We start from the raw sequence: 19,594 nt of genomic DNA, 5'->3' as shown, positions 1-19,594 counted from the left end.
GAAGGCGGACTTCAGGCTGCTCAGGGAACTAGTCAGCAAGGTCCCCTGGGAAGCTGCTCTTGAAGGCCTTGATGTCCACCAGTGCTGGTCATTCTTTAAGCGATGCCTCCTAGAAGCACAAGATCAGGCAATTCCTAAATATCGCAAGTCAGGCAGGCGCGGCAGGAGGCCGGCGTGGCTGACCAGGAACATTCTTATGGAGATTAGGCGGAAACAGAGAGTGTTTCGCTACTGGAAGGAGGGCCAGGTGACATGGAAAGAATACAGGGATGCTGTTCGTGTTTGTAGGAAGAAAATTCGTGTGGCTAAAGCACACCTAGAGTTGAGGCTGGCTGTGTCTGTGAGAGAAAATAAAAAGGGTTTTTTTAGATATGTGAATGGAAAAAGGAGAACTAAAGAATACATAGGGCCGCTCCTTGATAGGGAAGGTCTTCTCACAGACGATGACATAGGTAAAGCAGAGACGCTTAACGCCTTCTTTGCCTCTGTCTACAATGCCGATGATGGGCTTCGGGACCCAGGGTGCCCTGAGCTGGAGGACCGGGACGGTGGGGATGACAAACTCCCAACCGACCCTGAACGTGTGCGGGATTTGCTACTCCACCTGGATCCCTACAAGTCCATGGGTCCGGATGGGATTCATCCCCAGGTGCTGAAGGAGCTGGCGGACGTCATCGCGGAACCTCTCTCAATTATTTTTCAACGATCCTGGGAGTCTGGAGAGGTCCCGGTAGACTGGAAGCTGGCAAATGTTGTGCCGATTTTCAAGAAGGGTCAGAAAGAAGACCCTAGCAATTACAGGCCTGTCAGTCTCACGTCAGTGCCTGGTAAAATCATGGAGAAGATGGTTCTCGAACGTATCGAGGCGCACCTGGGGGACAAAGCAGTCATTGGTCCCAGCCAGCATGGGTTTGTGAAGGGTAGGTCCTGCCTAACTAACCTGATTTCCTTTTATGATAAGATCACCCGTATGGTGGACCAAGGGAAACCAGCTGATATGATTTTTTTGGACTTCAGCAAGGCTTTTGACACGGTTTCCCATAGGATTCTACTGGACAAAATGTCCAGCATACAGCTAAATAAAAACATCATACGATGGGTGAGCAATTGGCTAACGGGCAGGGCCCAAAGGGTTATGGTGAATGGGGCTGCGTCAGGCTGGCGGGCGGTCACCAGTGGGGTCCCTCAAGGCTCCATTTTAGGGCCGGTACTTTTCAATATTTTTATAAACGATCTGGATGTAGGAATAGAAGGTATTTTGAGCAAGTTTGCTGATGACACCAAACTTGGAGGAGTTGTGGACTCGAATGAGGGTGGAAAGGCCTTGCAGAGGGATCTGGATAGGTTGGAGAGCTGGGCGATCGCCAACCGCATGAAGTTCAATAAGAGCAAGTGCCGGGTCCTGCACCTGGGACGGGGAAACCCTGGCTGCACGTACAGACTGGGCGATGAGACGCTGGAGAGCAGCCTAGAAGAGAGGGATCTGGGGGTTGTGGTAGACAGCAAGTTGAATATGAGGCAGCAGTGTGCCCTGGCAGCCAGGAGGGCCAACCGTGTCCTGGGGTGCATCAAGCACGGCATCGCTAGTAGGTCGAGGGAGGTGATTGTCCCGCTCTACTCTGCGCTGGTGCGACCTCACCTGGAGTACTGTGTGCAGTTCTGGGCACCACAGTATAAAAAGGACATGAAACTGTTGGAGAGTGTCCAGAGGAGGGCTACGAAGATGGTGAAAGGCCTGGAGGGGAAGACGTACGAGGAACGGCTGAGGGCACTGGGCCTGTTCAGCCTGGAGAAGAGGAGGCTGAGGGGAGACCTCATCGCAGTCTACAACTTCCTCGTAAGGGGGTGTCGAGAGGCAGGAGACCTTTTCTCCATTAACACCAGCGACAGGACCCACGGGAACGGGGTTAAGCTGAGGCAGGGGAAGCTTAGGCTTGACATCAGGAGGGGGTTCTTCACAGAGAGAGTGGTTGCACACTGGAACAGGCTCCCCAGGGAAGTGGTCACTGCACCGAGCCTGACTGAATTTAAGAAGAGATTGGACTGTGCACTTAGTCACATGGTCTGAACTTTTGGGTAGACCTGTGCGGTGTCAAGAGTTGGACTTGATGATCCTTAAGGGTCCCTTCCAACTCAGGATATTCTATGATTCTATGATTCTATGATCTCTCTTCTAGTATACTCTAGAATGTGGCTGCTGACATGGATCTTGATTACTGGGGTGTGACACAGACCCCGTGGAAACAAATTGGGCCTGGCTACATCATCACTTTTAGCTCCTTATCTTGACGAGGTGCAGGATGGACACCATGAATGTATATTTCTTCTGGGCCAGCATAAGATACTTCTGCCAGAGGAGTACTCTGACATTACTGTGTGAGATCCCTGGTTGGCGCAAGCAAATGTGGCCTGTTGAACCTAATGAAGCCAGACTGGCAGGATCTGGCCTTGGAGCTGCAGAAAACACACAAATTGGATAGATAATTGCACATTGCTTTCTTAAAACTCTGTCTCCTCCTTTGTTGCATTTGGGATTGGTGTTATGGTCTCTGAGTGCTCTTCAACTCCAGTGATAGTGCACTAATGCTGTTCAAAGGGTATCTCTAGCCAAGGGTATATGGCAGCTGTTTTCAGACTGGAGCAATACATGACAAATACCTCTCCTCACCATGCCGTCCCTCCAATAATTCATTTCCCCACTTACACAGCATGTTGTTGCCATCACTTTCTCTTTCCTTTATCTAGCAGATTTTCATAGTAAGGACTGCTGTCTCCTGTGTGTGATGTTTTCCTTCTGCCCTAGCAGTAAATTGAGATTCTAGCAATAGGTGGGCTGGATGCATGGATCTTTAATGAAAATGGAATAAATTCCTGAAGCAGAAGAAGGAAAAGAAATGTTAAAACGAACATCAATGGTATGGGTTAAATAGTTAGAGGACAGTGGAGGAAGACTTGGTACAAGCACAAGTCTTTTGTAGGGACCTGATCACAGAATCATAGAATCACTGAATTTCTAGGTTGGAAGAGACCTCAAAATCATCGAGTCCAACCTCTGACCTAACGCTAACAGTCCCCACTAAACCATATCCCTAAGCTCTACATCTAAATGTCTTTTAAAGACTTCCAGGGATGGTGACTCCACCACTTCCCTGGGCAGCCTGTTCCAGTGTCTAACAACCCTTTCGGTAAAGAAGTTCTTCCTAACATCGAACCTAAAACTCCTCTGACGCAACTTAAGCCCATTCCCCCTTGTCCTGTCACCAGGCACGTGGGAGAACAGACCAACCCCCACCTTGCTACAGCCTCCTTTAAGGTATCTGTAAAGAGCGATAAGGTCACCCCTGAGCCTCCTCTTCTCCAGGCTGAACAAGCGCAGCTCCCTCAGCCGCTCCTCATAGGACTTGTTCTCCAGGCCCCTCACCAGCTTCGTTGCCCTTCTCTGGACCCGCTCGAGCACCTCGATGTCCTTCTTGTAGCGAGGGGTCCAAAACTGAACACAGTACTCGAGGTGCGGCCTCACCAGAGCCGAGTACAGGGGGACGATCACCTCCCTAGCCCTGCTGGTCACACTGTTTCTTATGCAAGCCAGGATGCCGTTGGCCTTCTTGGTCACCTGAGCACACTGCTGGCTCATATTCAGCCGACTGTCCACCATCACTCCCAGGTCCTTCTCTGCCTGGCAGCTCTCCAACCACTCATCTCCCAGCCTGCTTGGGGTTATTGCGCCCCAGGTGCAGGACCCGGCACTTGGCCTTGTTGAACTTCATGCAGTTGACCTCAGCCCATCGGTGCAGCCTATCCAGATCCTCCTGCAGAGCCTTCCTACCCTCAAGCAGATCGACACACGCGCATAGCTGCAAACTTACTGAGGGTGCACTCAATGCCCTCATCCAGATCATCGATGAAGATATTAAAGAGGACCGGCCCCAGCACCGAGCCCTGGGGAACACCACTAGTGACTGGCCTCCAACTGGACTTGACTCCATTCACCACGACTCTTTGGGCCCAGCTATCCAGCCAGTTTCTAACCCAATGAAGTATGCACCAGTCCAAGTCAAGAGCAGCCAGTTTCTTGAGGAGAATGCTGTGGGAGACGGTGTCAAAAGCCTTGCTGAAGTCAAGGTAGACCACATCCACAGCCTTTCCCTCATCCACCCAGCGCGTCACTTTGTCATAGAAGATCAGGTTCATCAAGCAGGATCTGCCTTTCATAAACCATGTTGACTGGGCCTGTGATTGCCTGCTTGCCCTGCAAGTGCTGCGTGATGACTCTCAAGAGGATCTGCTCCATGAGCTTCCCTGGCACTGAGGGAAGCTGATGTTTGTTTGTGGACTTGAGCACAAAAGTAACTGATTCCTCTCAGGTCAGCCAGTGTCCTGTAGAATCATAGCCCTAAGTAGCAGTGCCCCTGCTATAAAGCATCACTGGTGATTGTCCTTTGAAGCTCTTTGCCAATGCGGATGCTGTCTTCCAAAGCACTCCCATGACATGGACATAGACTCCCCTGTATGTGATGCCTGCACTGAAAGGCTGCCTGTTGCTTGTGCCATCCCTTGTCCTGAGGAACAAGGATTCACTTGGTTTCACATGGTGACTCAGACCAAGGCATGACCTGCTGCTCAGTGAATTATGTAATGCGTAACCTGAGTACAAGGTACTTTCCCTCTTTTTCTGTCTTAGTTTTCTGATGTGGAATAAGGAACTATTCAAGTGCAAGTTTTGCTCAGGGAAGACATGAAGCTCCTTTCATTGATAGTTATCTGGTGTGTAGGGTCTGAGGTGCTCAAAAGCAGGAGAGAAGTGATATATTTTCAGGCACTGGTTTAAGGCATTGCCCAAGGTGAACCTCTGAATAATGTCATCTTCTTTTGGCCCCCAAAAAGCTTCACAAGCATTAGGAAGTATGGTTCCACTCCCAGTTGCATGGTCTGCAAATTCCCACTGCCAGATTTTCACCTTTATTTCACTGCTTGAGGCTGACACTAGGCCTTTACCCTCATCAGTTTTTAGCATGAAGTGAGAATACCTTGGAGGGTTCTCTGCACACTGATCTAGGGCAGAACTGGACAGGGTATGATTTAGAGCAGGCCAAGGGGTGCTCCAGGTTGGCCAGCATAGTTTTAGGGCCTGCGAGTTTGGAAGAGGCCTTCTGACTGCAGGTGCTCCAGCAAGCCTCTGATCAGCCTAGGAGTGTCTCTTGTGCTACAGTCTCTCCAAGCTCAGTGGGATCTGTCCAATACAAAGAAAATTTTAATAATCTTTTCTATCATAGAAGCTTGTTTCCAGGTTCAGAGTCAGGATTGTGATAGGGAACAAATCTGATTTGTCAGAGCAGAGCCAGTGTTATCTCCTAAATTTCCACTTAAGTGTTTTTTTTTCTAAGCTAACAGTAAAGCTGAGAGAAGACTAGGGTTATGGCTGGGTTATGGACTAATAAAGCAAGGATCTGTCTGTTGTTGAACTGTGATGGGTAGCACTATAAAATTGACTAATTACCCTAATTATTGTGCCAGCAATCAGCTGTTGCTAGAGAGGAAGTAGGCAAGAAGTTAAAAATGAATTATGGGGAGAAGACGCCAGCTCAGGGGGCTCTCCGTCATGACCAAGCAGTTCAGCCTTTGTGCATGAGGTGGGTGTTGCCTGAAGTCCGATCCCCAGTAACTGGAGGCCCCCTCGAGTAACGACTAATTGTGGTTATGATGTCTCATCAGGTGATGCTGTTAAAGCCCTGGTTTCCTTATGACCTGCTGGAATACACAGGCAGGCTTATTCCAGCAATAAGCACAGGCTGTCAGGTTGTGTTCTTTCAGAATAGAAGCAACAGTTCATATTTCTTCCAAGACAACTTGTTTTGTGATCCTGATTATAATCAACCTTTCTCTTTTTTCAGCTTAGCTAGGTCTTACATGTAGCTCTTTGTTCTCTTCACATGTTCTGGTAACCTTAAAGTAGTCATCACAGAGAGCAATGGGTGATGCTTTGGGTCTCAGACTGCTGCTATGAAACCATTTTATGCTGTTTGAACGATCTTGACGTGAAAGCAAACAAAAAAAAACCCTAAACCTCAAGATGAGAGAAAGTTAAACATCACCAGATTCCCTATTCATTCTGGGGCAAATGTCAGGACATCAGTGTGGGCCATACCTGATATATGAGTCTCCATAAAGCTGACTTTGATTAACGATTGAAATATTCAAGTATCACAATGCCTTGTGATGTAATCTGGAATCTGCTATTCGTATCCTCAACCCAGATTTCATGAGTTGCAGTGCAGGGACCTTGGATGGTCCTGTCCGTGCTGAAAGTTGGGGGACTCCTGTATGTCTTGCAGCCTGCATGAAACCCCTGCATGTAGTACTGTCCAACCATGATACTGTCATGGGGGACAGCAAATTTCCTCTTAAAAATGCCTGCTCAGTCTGTTATGTGTTATAAGTTTGAGGAACAACATTTTGTTTTCTGTTCTTTACTTTCCCATATCCCTGCTAGAGGGAAGCCCTAGGAGTGTAATATGTCTGGTAATCCACAGCAGAGGTTCTGGTAGGCATGTGAATGGGAAGAAGACTCAGGGCCTCTGTCCAGGGGCGCTGGGGAGACATGAGCTGGCTCTGCACTTTCTTCATTGTGTCTGACTAGCAGAGACTGTCTAGATGGGGAGCCAGGTGTTGGTGGGGCTCAGAAAGCAGTGGGGATGAAGAATGTGACAGCAACCTTGTACAGTGACCAGACCCAGGCAGGAAGGAGGGATGGAGGTGGGTAGGCTATGGTTGGGATGGGCCATTGAGTGTAAGGCATTGGAGAGGAGAAGGTCAGCCCTTCTGTAACTTAGTGTGGGCTGAGGAATTGCTCCAGCCAAAGTTACCTGAATTTTGACTGAGAAACTTTTAGTGCTGTGTTGTGACAGGAGGTATTTAGTTGTCTCCAGCCTCCAAGTCAGACATCACTGGTGGGGAGCTTGTGTGGGAGGGACAGCACCTTGCCCTTGTGCAAATCATTGTGCAAAGTTCTGGGCAGCAGGGAAATGAGATTCAGGACTTTGGTTAGGAATGGATACTGTTGTCCAGAGGGGCTAGAAGGCATCTGTAAACTAACAGATGTCCTGCTCCAACCTTGGATCCAGGTGACCCAGGCTGCTGCTTGTAAAGTGATGGTGGTGAAGATCTACAAGAACAACGTGGACCAAGAGGTGATTGTACGTGAGATCAGCCTGCTGCAGAAGCTGTCCCACCCTAACGTTGTCAGGTGGGTGCATCCTCTGGCCATGACTAGTGTCACTGGCAGGGGCTGGAGTTGGTCAGTGTCTATAAAGCAGTTCCGTGGAAAGGGAATAAACAGAACCTTGATGGCTTGTTTTTCTCTTGTCTCGTCTCTTCTCCTGCTTAGGTACCTTGGGATATGTGTGAAGGATGACAAGCTGTACCCCATTCTGGAGGTAAAAGTTTCTTGCTTGTAAGCATGCTATAGGCAGTCAAGGACTGTGTAGTTCTTTGGTAGGGAGGGTGGCAGATATCCTATAATGCAAATCTGTACTTCTCCGACACTTGAGCCTGTGAGTCTCTACTAGTAAGACGGTTCTTTTTGCCCCCCAGTTGCTCATGGCTGAAGTGGGGCACGGTCACTACAGAACCATGAGATTCAAGAAGGATAGCCAGAAAGTGTTTCAGGATGGTCTAGTACCACCCCAAAGAGTGGAGGAGCCACTGGTTGGAGAACAGGAGTAGAGCAGATGCAAACTGGCAGGACCTTTAGTGTGGCTCTGACATGATGGTGTGGCTTAATAGAAAAGCCTCAGCTGGTACCAGAGAGGCCGTGTCTTGTTCCTGCACCATTAGCAGCCTGAGGCACTAACTGAGCATCTGCAAGGCCTTTTGGTTGCTGCATGTGAGTGAAGACTGTGGAAGGGTCACCTTGGCCCTGTGCTCTTGGGTGCAATGGGAGGAGCAGTACAGGGGTTGGTGTGAGCATTTTCTCACTGGACAGAAGAGACTGCTAGGTGAGCCTGGCAGGGCAGGGGGCAGCAGGTGGCTGGATGCAGCAGGTACTTGGAGATAATGTAGTGGCATTCAGCAGTGGTGTGCAGAGGAAAGGTGTTGCATCGCACCCCAGGAAGGGGCCCCCACCATTGCCAACAAGTCATGAAGGCACAGCACAGGTCCCCAGCGCAGGTGTGGAAAATTGTTTGCCAAGGGTTGACTTTGCTGTTGCATTGCCATGCTGGCTTATACAGAAGTCCCTGCAGCAGGGCAGTGCCTGTACCCAGAGACCATCAGTGTCTTGCTGTGTCAGGAGGGGTATTAGCACTACACCATGCACAGGAACCCTTGTGTGTGGTGTCATTTATTATCTCCATGCCGAGGTAGAGAGCTCCTGGGTTGGTGAGGGAGAGCTCAGCACCAGGAGAGCCTGTGTCCAGCTGCGTGGGTGCCTGCTTTTTGTCTCTGTTCACAGTACGTGAATGGGGGCTGCCTGGAAGACCTTCTGGCCAGCAAAGACATCACTTTGACGTGGAAGGAGAAAGTGGACTTAGCTTCTGACATTACCAGAGGCATGGTCTATCTGCACTGCAAGAACATCTACCATCGAGATCTCAACTCCAAGGTACACAGCTGGAAAGGGAATGTCCCCCCTGAAGGGCAACTATGTTGGGGGACCCTACAGAGGCACTTAGGGCTGTAACCTGGAGAACTCAGGCTTCTTCTTGGTCCTCTGCTTCATGCTAATCCCTTTGCAGGCAAGGAAGTTTTATTGATAAAACCTGTAATTACATTACATTCATTGCTTGTTAAGCAGAAGACTCAGCTTTTTAAGGAAAAAATGAAATATTAATGAAGGTCGGCAGTGTGGAAGCTATTCAAGCATTACAGTCTTGAAAGACATCAGTACGGGAACCAAGCTTGCCTTTGTAATCTTAGGCTGTTTGGTTGGCTCAGTTCCTAACCAGGAAATCACAAACTACATGGGAAGACAGGGCAAGAGTCTGTTTCATTCTGATGATGGATTTCTTGGCATGTGTGCTCTGAAGTCAGTTGAGATGCAATTTTCTGTTTGGTGATAACTGATGAGCTTGGGATATGCTTGTGGAAAGTTAGTGAGTGCTGAAGGTTCCTGCCTGTCCTTTCTGTTTCACTATGGAGGTTCAGCCCTGAAAAAAGTTCATGCTTTCCAGGAGAAACCTGGGAAATCTGCTGTGATGATGGCTGAAGATACAGGAGAGAAGTGTATGTATGTTTACTTGATTTCTCGTTGTCTGTGAGAACCATCTGGAGAAGATGTTCATAGTTTCTGCTAGCTCTTTGGTAGCAGATGCCAAGAGGAAATCCTGGGGAACTGAACAGGTTGAAGCCACTGTGGTTTTTGAGAATCAGTAAGATAATTTTGTAGAAATTCCTCCAGAAAACACTGCTAGGTATGTACAACCCTGGACAGTGAGAAGGGCTGTGACTGTGATCTGCCTGCCTTTGACTGAACAGTGAACAAAGCTGATGTGCACATTTCTTGGTCTCTTTCAGATGAAAGGATGTGGATCATTGTGTTCATATTAGGTAACTTTGCAAATCTCAGTTCAGGTTAGTTAGGATGGAGTGCCAGCACTGAGTTCTGGAAAGCTGTATCAGGAGGCAGCCTGAGGCACAGTGGTGATGAGCAAGCAGGGTTGCATGGTGAGGGCTCCTGACAGTTCTGGACATGGGATGGATGGTGAACCAAAAGTCTCCCATGGCCGCAGGCTAGGGAACTGCTCCTTCAAAGGACTTTTTCTGGCTTCAGATGTAGTCAACATGTGCTGCCAGGATGCAGGCCTCTAGTGAGAGGAGAGCCAGTAATGGCAGGGGCTGAGGACCAGTGAGGTGCTACACAGTGAAGTGTGCAGGCTTTTCCTTGTTGGGCATCTCATGTTTTACCCCCCCATGGCCTCCTTTCAGAACTGCCTCATTCGAGTGACACCACGGGGCCGTGAGGCACTGGTGACTGACTTTGGGCTGGCCAGAGAGGTGGTGGAGCTGCCTGTGAAGGATGTGGAGAGGAAGCTTTCTCTGGTGGGCTCTGCTTTCTGGATGGCTCCTGAGATGCTGCGGGGAGAGCCCTATGACCAGAAGGTATGGCAGTACTTATCAGCTCCTTGTTCATCATCAGAAGTCCTGAGAAAGAATGAGGGATGTCTGCTGGAGACATGTTCCAACAGCAGAAAAGCCTTTCCCTCCCACCCTCCCTAGGAAATGTTGCTCTGCTGTCTGGACCTTTGTTCAACAATGTTCTGCATAGCAACTTAGATGTTGCATGTGTGGCCTTGTTAAGTTAAACTCTTAGTTAAATGTATTACTGCTGTTGACAAACACACTGAAGCCTCTCTGAAGAATATGCTGGAAGAGTTACAGCCTAGTGAAGCTGTTGTGGGATCTACAGTGGGTGCCAGAGCTATGGTAGAAGCACCAACCACATTGAAGCGTGGTATGGGTCCATGTTTCCCAAAGATAAGGCTCAGCCCCAAGTGAGGCTATGGTGTTTCTGGGTGGGTTCAGAAGCATAAGTTCACCTGAGAACAACTGATTTGCTGCCTTCATCTTCAACACACCTTTGATGGGCTCTTGGGAATCAATGGAAGAACCCAGTCATCGGTACTTCCCTTTTGCATGCTTTGCTTCTTCTATGTATGCCTGGTCCTACCTCTCCTCATCTTGCAGGTAGATGTGTTTTCCTTTGGTATTGTCCTTTGTGAAATCCTGGGCAGGATACCAGCTGATCCCGAAGTGCTTCCCAGGACTCAGGTAATGATTTTTGCAGCCAAATTTAACAGTGTTTTCTATGTGATACCAGGTTGTGGTTTCTTTCTGGACTTTACAGACCTGACACACATGCATATGTGCATGCACAGATTTCTCTTCAGAGTTTTTTTCATGAGAAAATCTGGTGACAAAATGTTCAGTGTACAAGTGGAATCATCTGTAGTTTGAAAATTTTTGTTACATCAGCAATATGAGATACAACAGTTTTGTTTAGAGATCTTAATTCCAATAATTCATTTGGCTTTGACATTTCAGCTTCTGTATTGAAGTGGCAGGTCGAACACAATTTTACCTTGAATTTGTATTTTCAGATACATTAGGGTTAATATACAGTTCATGTAAAAACAGCAGGCATCTCTAGAAATATGGCCTTTTTTCAGTATTTGCAACAATTCCTTTCCACAAAGTGAGAAGGGTAGGTTTTTCCAGAACGAGGGTGAAAAATCCATCAGGAAAATAGCAAATTGCTGTTTTCCAAGCAGTCTTCAGGCAAAAAGCAAAGAACCTGTAATGACCAGAGATTATTCCACGTTTCTGTAAGACTGAATGGTAACTAAAACTGCATCTCCATTTGCAAGATGAAAGAGAATTATGTATCAGGGACTCTGATGTCTGACAGGACTAAGCTGTAGGTATGGAAACAGCTGCCTGGATCCCCTCAATCAGTTGCTATTGGAAGACTAAATAATCTACGGTTTCTCTCCTTGGCAACCGCTGCTCAGCACCTCACCCAGTGCTGGTTACTCTACGTGCTGTTTTCTACCTTTGTGGTTCTTGTTGCCTTACTCTGAGCTTTTCCAGGAGGATGCATTGCACTTCAGGGAAAGCACAGAGCAAGCAGAAGGATGTTGCAACATTCTCCCAGTTAAATGTCTCTTTTACCGTCTGTGCCCTCCCAGCAGAGCTGGTACCTTTGCATAGTCATAGTTAAAATAGCTGTGATGGAAACCATGAACATTTTAATCTTTAAATCAGCTTTAATCTATGAACATTTTTTGCTTTAACAGCTTGAGAAGGGTGAAGACCCTTTAAAGGACTTTATAGCTCAAGCATTGATTACTTTTTCATTGCTTCTTACTGTAAAACCCTTTTTATCCTGGTGGTTTTTAGGTGGAAGGATGGCATTTGCAGCTAAGAAAAGTGTAAAACCCAGACAAGGCCCATCTTAATAAGCAAAGGATATATAGGACACATCTTGAGTAAAAGAGGGGCTTGAGACCTATTTTTCCCATTTTCCTGGGGAGGCTGCATAAGTGACTGCATGTAGTCATGGCCAACTCAGCCTCTTCCTGTCTGGTTGTTGACCCATGCTCTACCCCTTCCTCAACAGGATTATGGCTTGGATGTTGCTGCCTTCCAAGGGATGATCAGTGAATGCCCCAGGCAGGTGATGGACCTTGCTGCTAGCTGCTGTCGGGTGAGATTCTTGCTAGATTTTTTTTTTCCCTTTGGTTTTCTTGGGTTTGTATCACACCTCTGTGAGAGTATGCTTTCAGTGCCAGTGCACAGGGCTCTGCCACTTAATCTTCCTGGAGCAGTAGTATGCTTTCATCCATTGCATAGTTTTGCCCTAAGAAACACTTAGGAGAAGTGATCGGTTTGTGTATTACAGCCCAAAACATCACAGGGTCCTGCCTGTTCCCTTGTATATCGAACCCAAAGTGGGAAGCACGTTGGTGATGATGTCTGATCCCCACTTAGCTAGACTGAAGGCAGAGGCACCTAGCTGATTCTCTCTGGAAGGCACCGCCTCACCATTACTAGCATTGCAGATATCATCAGAGCACATTTTTCCAACCTTTGTTGCTTCGACATAAAAAGTAAAGGTGAAAGCTGGGGGACCTCCCTGTGCTGCCTCAGGATTCAAAGTAGAAAGAGAGGATTCAAGTTTAACTTTGAAAGGAAGGAAAAAAAAAAAAAAACAATCAGGAGAAACTAGGTGATCACAATGCAACTCAATTTGTTACTCAAGGCAGGAAATGGAAATAATTCTAGCACGAGTCCCAGGGACATGTGAATAACTCGCCCTGGATCAGAGGAGTAATTCACATGAACAATTTGCTTTGGTTTGTATGTGTTCAGATATTGTACCTCTGACAGACAGTTTCCTAATGCAAATTGATTTGTAATGGGCTTGTGCCAGAAATGGCTCTTGGGGCTGTTCTTTGCTTTTGTGCAATGTGCAGGTTTGGGCAGGTTCTAGTGTGGCTCCCCAGGTTGGCTTCCCCAGGGCCAGGCACAAGAGCAGCCTCAGGATGGCACAGTGGGGGCCTGGGCTGGAGGTGCCCAAGTGCCCCAGGCTGTGCTCCTTGGCAGCCCTTGCATTTGTGGAAAAAACTGTGGGTTCTCCAAACAGGGTGTGAGGTATACTCTCTCCTGTAAGAGAAGGAGGGGGACCTGGACTTCTCTGTCCTTCAAAAGGAAAAGGGACAAAACCCAACTCTGAGGACACGCCAATGGCACCAGGAGGACTGGGGATCACAGCCCACTGACAATGACCTGTGTCAGGGAGACAAAGCAGATTCTGACTATTATGAAAAAGCCCAGGGAATGAGACATCTTCCTCCTGACACCTACCTCCAGTCTTTCCCCTGCACAACCCCTGGCCCTGCACTGTTCAGGTTGGCTTTGGGATGAACAGTTCCTGCACCCTGTTGAAACCTGGCCTGACACACCATGACTTCATCATCTTGCTGTCTTTGCTTGTGCTGTACTGTGCCTTGGGATCAGTCTTATGGCTGCTCATTTGCAGCAGTCTGTGCCTGGATCACTGTGCAGTAATGCCAGAAAAAGCTCTTCTGGCAGCTGCATGGCCCAGGCCAGCGCTGTTGATGGATGAATGTCATTGCTCAGACATGGGGAACCCAGGAGAGCTGCTGCACAGCACCCACTTCCTGTCCAGGGTGTCATCTTCAGCCTCTCCCTTCTTGTTCCAGGTGGAAGCGTTTAAGAGGCCATCTTTCTCCGAAATCCTGGATGAGTTGGAGGATGTTGCAGAGAGCCTGGAGCCTAGGAGGGAAAATCAGCGTTTGGGCTGAGCTGTGGGCCTCCTGTGAGGCCTGGTGGAGTATTGCATGAACTGTAAATCAACTGTCTTGGAGGGTCAGGAGTGAAGAAGGAAGGTGGGAAAGAGAACAGCCAAGTGACGTGCTGGTATTTAATTATAGTCTCTGTCTCTAATTTCTGGGTTGGAAAAAGTGGTTAAAAATGGAGAAGGGATTTAACAAGGGTATATATTTCTTAGGTAGGTTTTTAACAGATATAATTCAGACTCAAGCAGCCTTTGTTCGTTTGCTTGTTAAAAGCACATGATCCTGGAGGGACAGGTCAGGGACCTGAACTCCCTTGCAGATGCTTTCCAAATACCCAACAGAAATGTAGTTCTCTCCTGCCTCCATGTGCCCCCTGGACTCAGGGTCTTCCCCTTCCATACCCCCTCTGGCCTTGGGGAATATCCTCTAAGGAGGCTGTGGTCCTTATGGTGTGAAGGAATGGGGCTTCGGCACACTCAGTGAGCCTCAGGGTTGCCTTATATTCCAAAGCCTTACAACACCCTTCTGGTAGCCTTGCAAGGACAGGTACATTCTAAATCTCTGACTAGGTTCCTTGACATTGTACGCAGGACTCATCAGTATCAGGCAAAGTTTTGGAGTGCTGGGACTATCCACAGGGTGCTGAACTGCACCAGGCTGAGGCAATGGGCAGGGTGTGCCTTCTCAAGATATGAATTAACCGATTAATATCTCCTATCATAAAAGCTTTGTCAGGCACATGCCATGTCAGAGTTGTCCCAGTATTGTACCAGTATGGATTTCTCCCCACTGTCCTCAGTCTGGGTTCAGAGATGGGAGTCTGTGTTCGGGAGTCTGTCTCCCCACCTCTCATCCTGCTGCAAATACATGGCGACAAGCACAGTGCCAAGAGCTTGTGAGGCCAAAGCAGGGGGAATTGGGTCTGGCATTATGCAGTATGTCACCTATTCCTCTGCCTGGTTGAGCATCCCATTGCCTCTCCAGCGGCTAGACACCCTTGTGGTTCTAACCTAGGTTCTAACCTAGACTCCCAGGGCTCATGCAGCCATTAAAGGATTTTCTTCTGATACTTTCTTCTGTGTTTTCTTCAGTGGGCTGGAGGACGATTTCTAGGTCTGTAGATCCAAAAGAGAGATGGAAAGAATGATGTCAAGAAATGGTCTGGCACTGCAAATTAAGAGAAAGAGTTGAGCAGACAAGTTCGTGTCTCTAGATCATCTGATGGCTGCACCATCATCATGAAAGACAGGTTCTACTCAGACCAAAATTTTTGTGAATGTAAATAGGCATATTGCCTGTATAGTGGTGGAGCAGTGGCTCTCTTCTTGTAGACTGTAATCTCTTGGAGCAAGGATCCTTCGTTTGTCCATGAAAAAGTAATTGTATAGTGTATAACCCAATGGAGCTTTCAGCCTTGTGGGAGGAATGATGTGCTCTCACATAGTGCTATAGACCTACATGTGGGTCTTATCTCAAGCTCTTGAAGTAGAATTTGGCGTCACATATGGCCCAACATCTCTGTGTTGTGGTGCTTGTACAAGGGAGTGTCAGTAGTGCGCCAGGACAGAGATGTTGTGGAGGAGTGGTGCATTTTCCGTAGGGATTTCCTTATGATCAGGACCTGACATAAAATGCACTGAATGGCACCAGAATTATTGTCTCAACCACACCTCCAGAGAACTTCTCATTCCCCAGAGCTGCCATCATGCTGTTGACATCTGTGCAGAAGAAACCTCCTGCTCAACAGTAAAACTACTCATCAGAAATCTTCCTCCCAGCTTCATACTGCCAGCAGCAAGGAGCAAAGCCTTGAGAAGTAGAATGGAATGGAATCCAGGGATGGAATCAATCATCTTCCAAAACTATGGAATCCCGTGGGTCTCATCACGAGGGGGTTATTCAAAACAGTATGTGTTTCTCTCCATCAGGTCTAGGCTATTCCTGGAGGTGGTTCAGTAAATATACCCCTCAAGACCTAAGATAGCCCCTGATACAATGACCCTTCCAATTTAAGGATAAGCTTGTTTTCTAGCACACCCATCTCCACATAGCCAATAGAATCCTTTTTGTAGCTTGCAAATTTGCATGAGAGACTTGAGGCTGTGAGATCCTGAGTTTGTATCCTTTTTATCAGCACATATTATGACACCTACACCATAATCTCTAATTTTAGTAAGATTAGAAGTTCCTACATATTCTGCCATAATACAGTTGTCAAGTTCCTGGGCTTAAATAACTAAGTGGACCTGTACCTATGCATGGGGTTTTATCATTTAAGCATCTGGTGTATGTTAATATTTTTGCATGGGATTAGTTTATATCTCCACCCTAGATGTTCATGATCATCCTTGCCAAATCAATATGTTCCCTTTCTTGGGTGCGCAAAGGTCAATGTCCAATTCATAATTCTAGGTTGCCTCTAGGCAGCACTGGGGACTCCCAACAGTCAGAAAGGTTGAAACTATCACTCACTGCCTGGGTGAGATTCACATAGGTATTGTGCATCCACTGTTCAGTTTTCTTGACCAATGATACCATTAATACTGTGAGAAATGTAACCTTCCAGGTCATACCTGAGTAACCTTCCATGGGGTCTTGGGTGCCTTTTTCATTTTGATGTGATGGATCCGGGCATTCTGCTGCTTGATTCTGATCCCTGTGACCTGGAAGAGTCCTTCCCATTGAGGTTCCAAGGTCTTCTCTGCAAGAGACTATACAAACACATAATCGCCAGGTCGTCTATTGTGCACTGGTCCATCTAACCCTCTGCCCGGAGTCCCACTCACATGCTTTCCAATTTCATTAAGCTGTTTACCTAAGACCACCATATAGGAGGTTGTGATTTCATCCCCTACTTGTATGGATATTCCTCTTTGTATTCCATAGGGTCATCCATTTAAGATTTCAAAGGAGCTTAGCCCTTCCTTTGCCCTTGATATATGCAAAAGGGCTAAAGGAAGAGACTGAGGCCAGACCAAACTTGCTTCTTGTCCCAGTTTCACAATTTGCTGTTTGATTTGTGTGTACTTCGGTAACACTAGTATGAAGGGAGTTCTTTTGGTTTTATTTATCTGCTTGGAGGTAAGAAACCTACAAGTATTACAGATCCATTGGAATGTTATTTTCTGCACAGAGGACAGCATGAGCTGCAATAAGCACCAATACTTTTGAGCTGGCCATAAATGAGGGTGATGCCAGAGAATGCCAAAAACGCCATTTTCATTGGAATTAGTTGTTTTATCAGTGCTGGTGACTAAAGATGGCATGGATGTAGGTGCTGTTCTGCCATTGCTCACACAGTTATATTGTGTCCCAACAGTCAGAAAGGTTGAAACTATCACTCACTGCAGGTCAAACCACCAGCATTGTTCCCAGTTGCTTGGGCATAATGTGACAATTAGTGTGAACCATGAACCATTGCCAGTGGGCCATCAGGAAGTGCAGATTGTTGTGAAGAGAGAAGGAGGCTGGTGGTCTGGACAGCTGGGCTGAGTCATGGCAATCTCAGATAAGGGAACAAGCCTACTCTATCTTCTAGTATAGGTATGGCTGATGAAACAAACCCTACATGGCATTTTAAGAGCAGTCACAAGGGTGGACTCAGAGATGTGTTTCTACTAGGCTTGCCATGTGTCGTACGGTTGGGACATCCAGCCACATGCTGAGTCTTAGGTGACCAAAGGATATCAGGCCTTTGCTAGAGGGACCTTTGGTTCCTGCTGCAAGGGCAAGTGGAACTGAGACTTAAGGTTCTGGAACTGAGTCTTAAGGTTCTGCGTGGATGACAAAAGCTGATATTTGGAGGTTGCAGAGAACAGAGGTGGTCTGAGAATTTGGTGCATCTAGTTGACCAAGAGTTTCTCATCACTGGTCAGAACTAGAGGGAAAAACAAGCACAGGAAACCAGCCTCAATGCCCTCCAGCTGTGATCCCCTTGCTTGGACTGGAGGGCCTGGCTTCTCCACACCAATCTGACAAAGTCCAGGTAATTAGTTGAATTTCATATCTCTTTGTCCAGGCAACTGAAGCAACACCAATGGTAGGTGGAGAGTCTCGAAGGCTTGACTTGATCAGGACCTGATCAGGAGCTGCCTCCTCTGCCTCTTGGCCATTTGCTCTGCTGATGCTGGCAACATGGACCAGACAATGCTGCACCCTATGGGCCATGCATTTCCATGTCCCTCATTGTGTCTGTTTTTCAATGCTATTTGGAAATAAAGAAAGATTAGAGGTTCTTTACCACATCAGTCCTGGCTACCGTGTTTCATCATTCTGGGTCTGCAGTGTGCTGCTGAAATGCCACAAGTTTTCAAGCAAGAGATACCAAACACAACTCAAGGAACATCTTTATGCTCTATCAGCATAGCTGATGTTGTAAACCATTAGTGAAAAGTCATTTAAACATTATCAGCTATACAAAAGTGGTATTTCAAGCACACTGCCTCTTGGTGCCCTTGGTTTGTGGTAGGGTCAGTTGGCTTCTTAAATCACCCCCTTGCTTCAGTTAGGTGAGAACAAAGTAACAGCAGCAGCACAAGCATAGTGCAAAGAGTGTTGAATTCATCTTTTCCATCTTAGCATCCCATGATAAGTCAAAAGGACCAAACCACAGTGAAATTATTTATTTTCCCCAGATGCAGCTGCTTTTATGCTGTTTCAGTAGCCCTAATTACTCTTCAGATGCAGCTGTCTCTCAAGCTCTTTGCCAGGAGGCGATGGACCTCTAAGTCTGCTGCATTCCAACACAAACCCTATAGAGGCACTGGACCTCAGTTTTATTAGATTCTCACATGACCAGTCATTGGTAGGAAGGAGACCTTTCCTTCCAAAGCCCAGTCCTGTGAAGTCTATCATCTTTTAGGGTTACAGCTTGTGAGAAACAATCTGCAGCCTGGATGGACCACATAACCCTGCTCTTCTGAGGCCATTCCTAGGAACACACTGACCACGATAAACTGAATCTAATGTCTTAAGATTTTAAGGTCTTTGAAACCTCTGGGTGAGCAGACACCAGTCACCAGGTGTCTGAGGTGCTCCAGGCACTGGAGCTAAGTTTCCCTGTGACCTGTGGAGAGGTGCACAGTGGAGCAGGCTGCCCCCCCTGCAGCCCATGGTGTACCACAGCGGAACAGATCTCCACATTGCAGCCTGTGGAAAGCCCACACAGGAACAGGTGATCTAGGGGGATCTGCCGCTCCTGAAGGGTCCCAAGACAGAGCAGCCCACTCCTGATGGATGGACATGAAGAGCCGCTGCCTGTGGAGAAGTCCACAGAGGACCAGCCCAGGAAAGATGGCACCAGAGCAGGGAAGAAAATGACTGTGAAGGGGTGGTAGAAACGAAGCACCATGGACTGACTGTAGCCCTCACTCATGACCGCCCCCTGCACTGCTCAGGGTGGGGAGGAGGTGGAGTAGGGTGAATGGCGGAAGGTACCCCCAGTCTATTTATTTGTTTCTTACTGCTCCAGCCCATTAACAATAGGTAATAAATTTTATTAATCTTCCTATGCTAAGTCTGTTTTGCCTGTGACGATAATTGTAGAATGATCTTGCTGTCCTTATCTCAACCCTTGAACCCTTTACATTTATCAGGGGCTCTCAGTGGGACTAGCTTTCTGAAAAGCCCCGATTCCCCTGTTTTGAATTTATAACAGCAAACAATCTCACCTCATTCTTCCACTCTGGATACTCCTATTTGAAGCGGCTGGCCCAGCCACACTTAAAACATCTTCTCAAAGGCTGTTCCTGCTAGGATTTAGGCTGCAAAACAGGTTTTCT

At 47.4% G+C, this 19,594-nt stretch overlaps 1 protein-coding gene across 9 annotated transcripts in view; it reads left to right on the top strand.

The window, feature by feature from the left end:
- LOC101803756 (dual specificity testis-specific protein kinase 2) overlaps positions 1-19,594 on the top strand; it is a 43,314-nt gene that overhangs the window by 19,228 nt on the left and 4,492 nt on the right. For 6 of the 9 annotated variants that reach the window (XM_072025223.1, XM_072025220.1, XM_072025219.1 and 3 more), the window contains 7 exons: positions 7,122-7,243; positions 7,385-7,433; positions 8,450-8,599; positions 9,922-10,095; positions 10,681-10,764; positions 12,113-12,199; positions 13,719-18,061. In XM_072025223.1, the coding sequence (XP_071881324.1) occupies positions 7,122-7,243; positions 7,385-7,433; positions 8,450-8,599; positions 9,922-10,095; positions 10,681-10,764; positions 12,113-12,199; positions 13,719-13,820 (768 nt within the window). In that variant the 3' untranslated portion in view covers positions 13,821-18,061. Of the gene's footprint in view, positions 1-7,121; positions 7,244-7,384; positions 7,434-8,449; positions 8,600-9,921; positions 10,096-10,680; positions 10,765-12,112; positions 12,200-13,718; positions 18,062-19,594 lie in introns of those variants that run through there. The other 3 variants (XR_011803976.1, XR_011803977.1, XR_011803978.1) reach the window with 3 other exon arrangements.

The sequence above is a fragment of the Anas platyrhynchos genome, chromosome 18 (assembly GCF_047663525.1).
Source record: "Anas platyrhynchos isolate ZD024472 breed Pekin duck chromosome 18, IASCAAS_PekinDuck_T2T, whole genome shotgun sequence".
NCBI classification, from domain to species: domain Eukaryota; kingdom Metazoa; phylum Chordata; class Aves; order Anseriformes; family Anatidae; genus Anas; species Anas platyrhynchos.
This window is presented reverse-complemented; position numbering and strand designations above follow the sequence as displayed.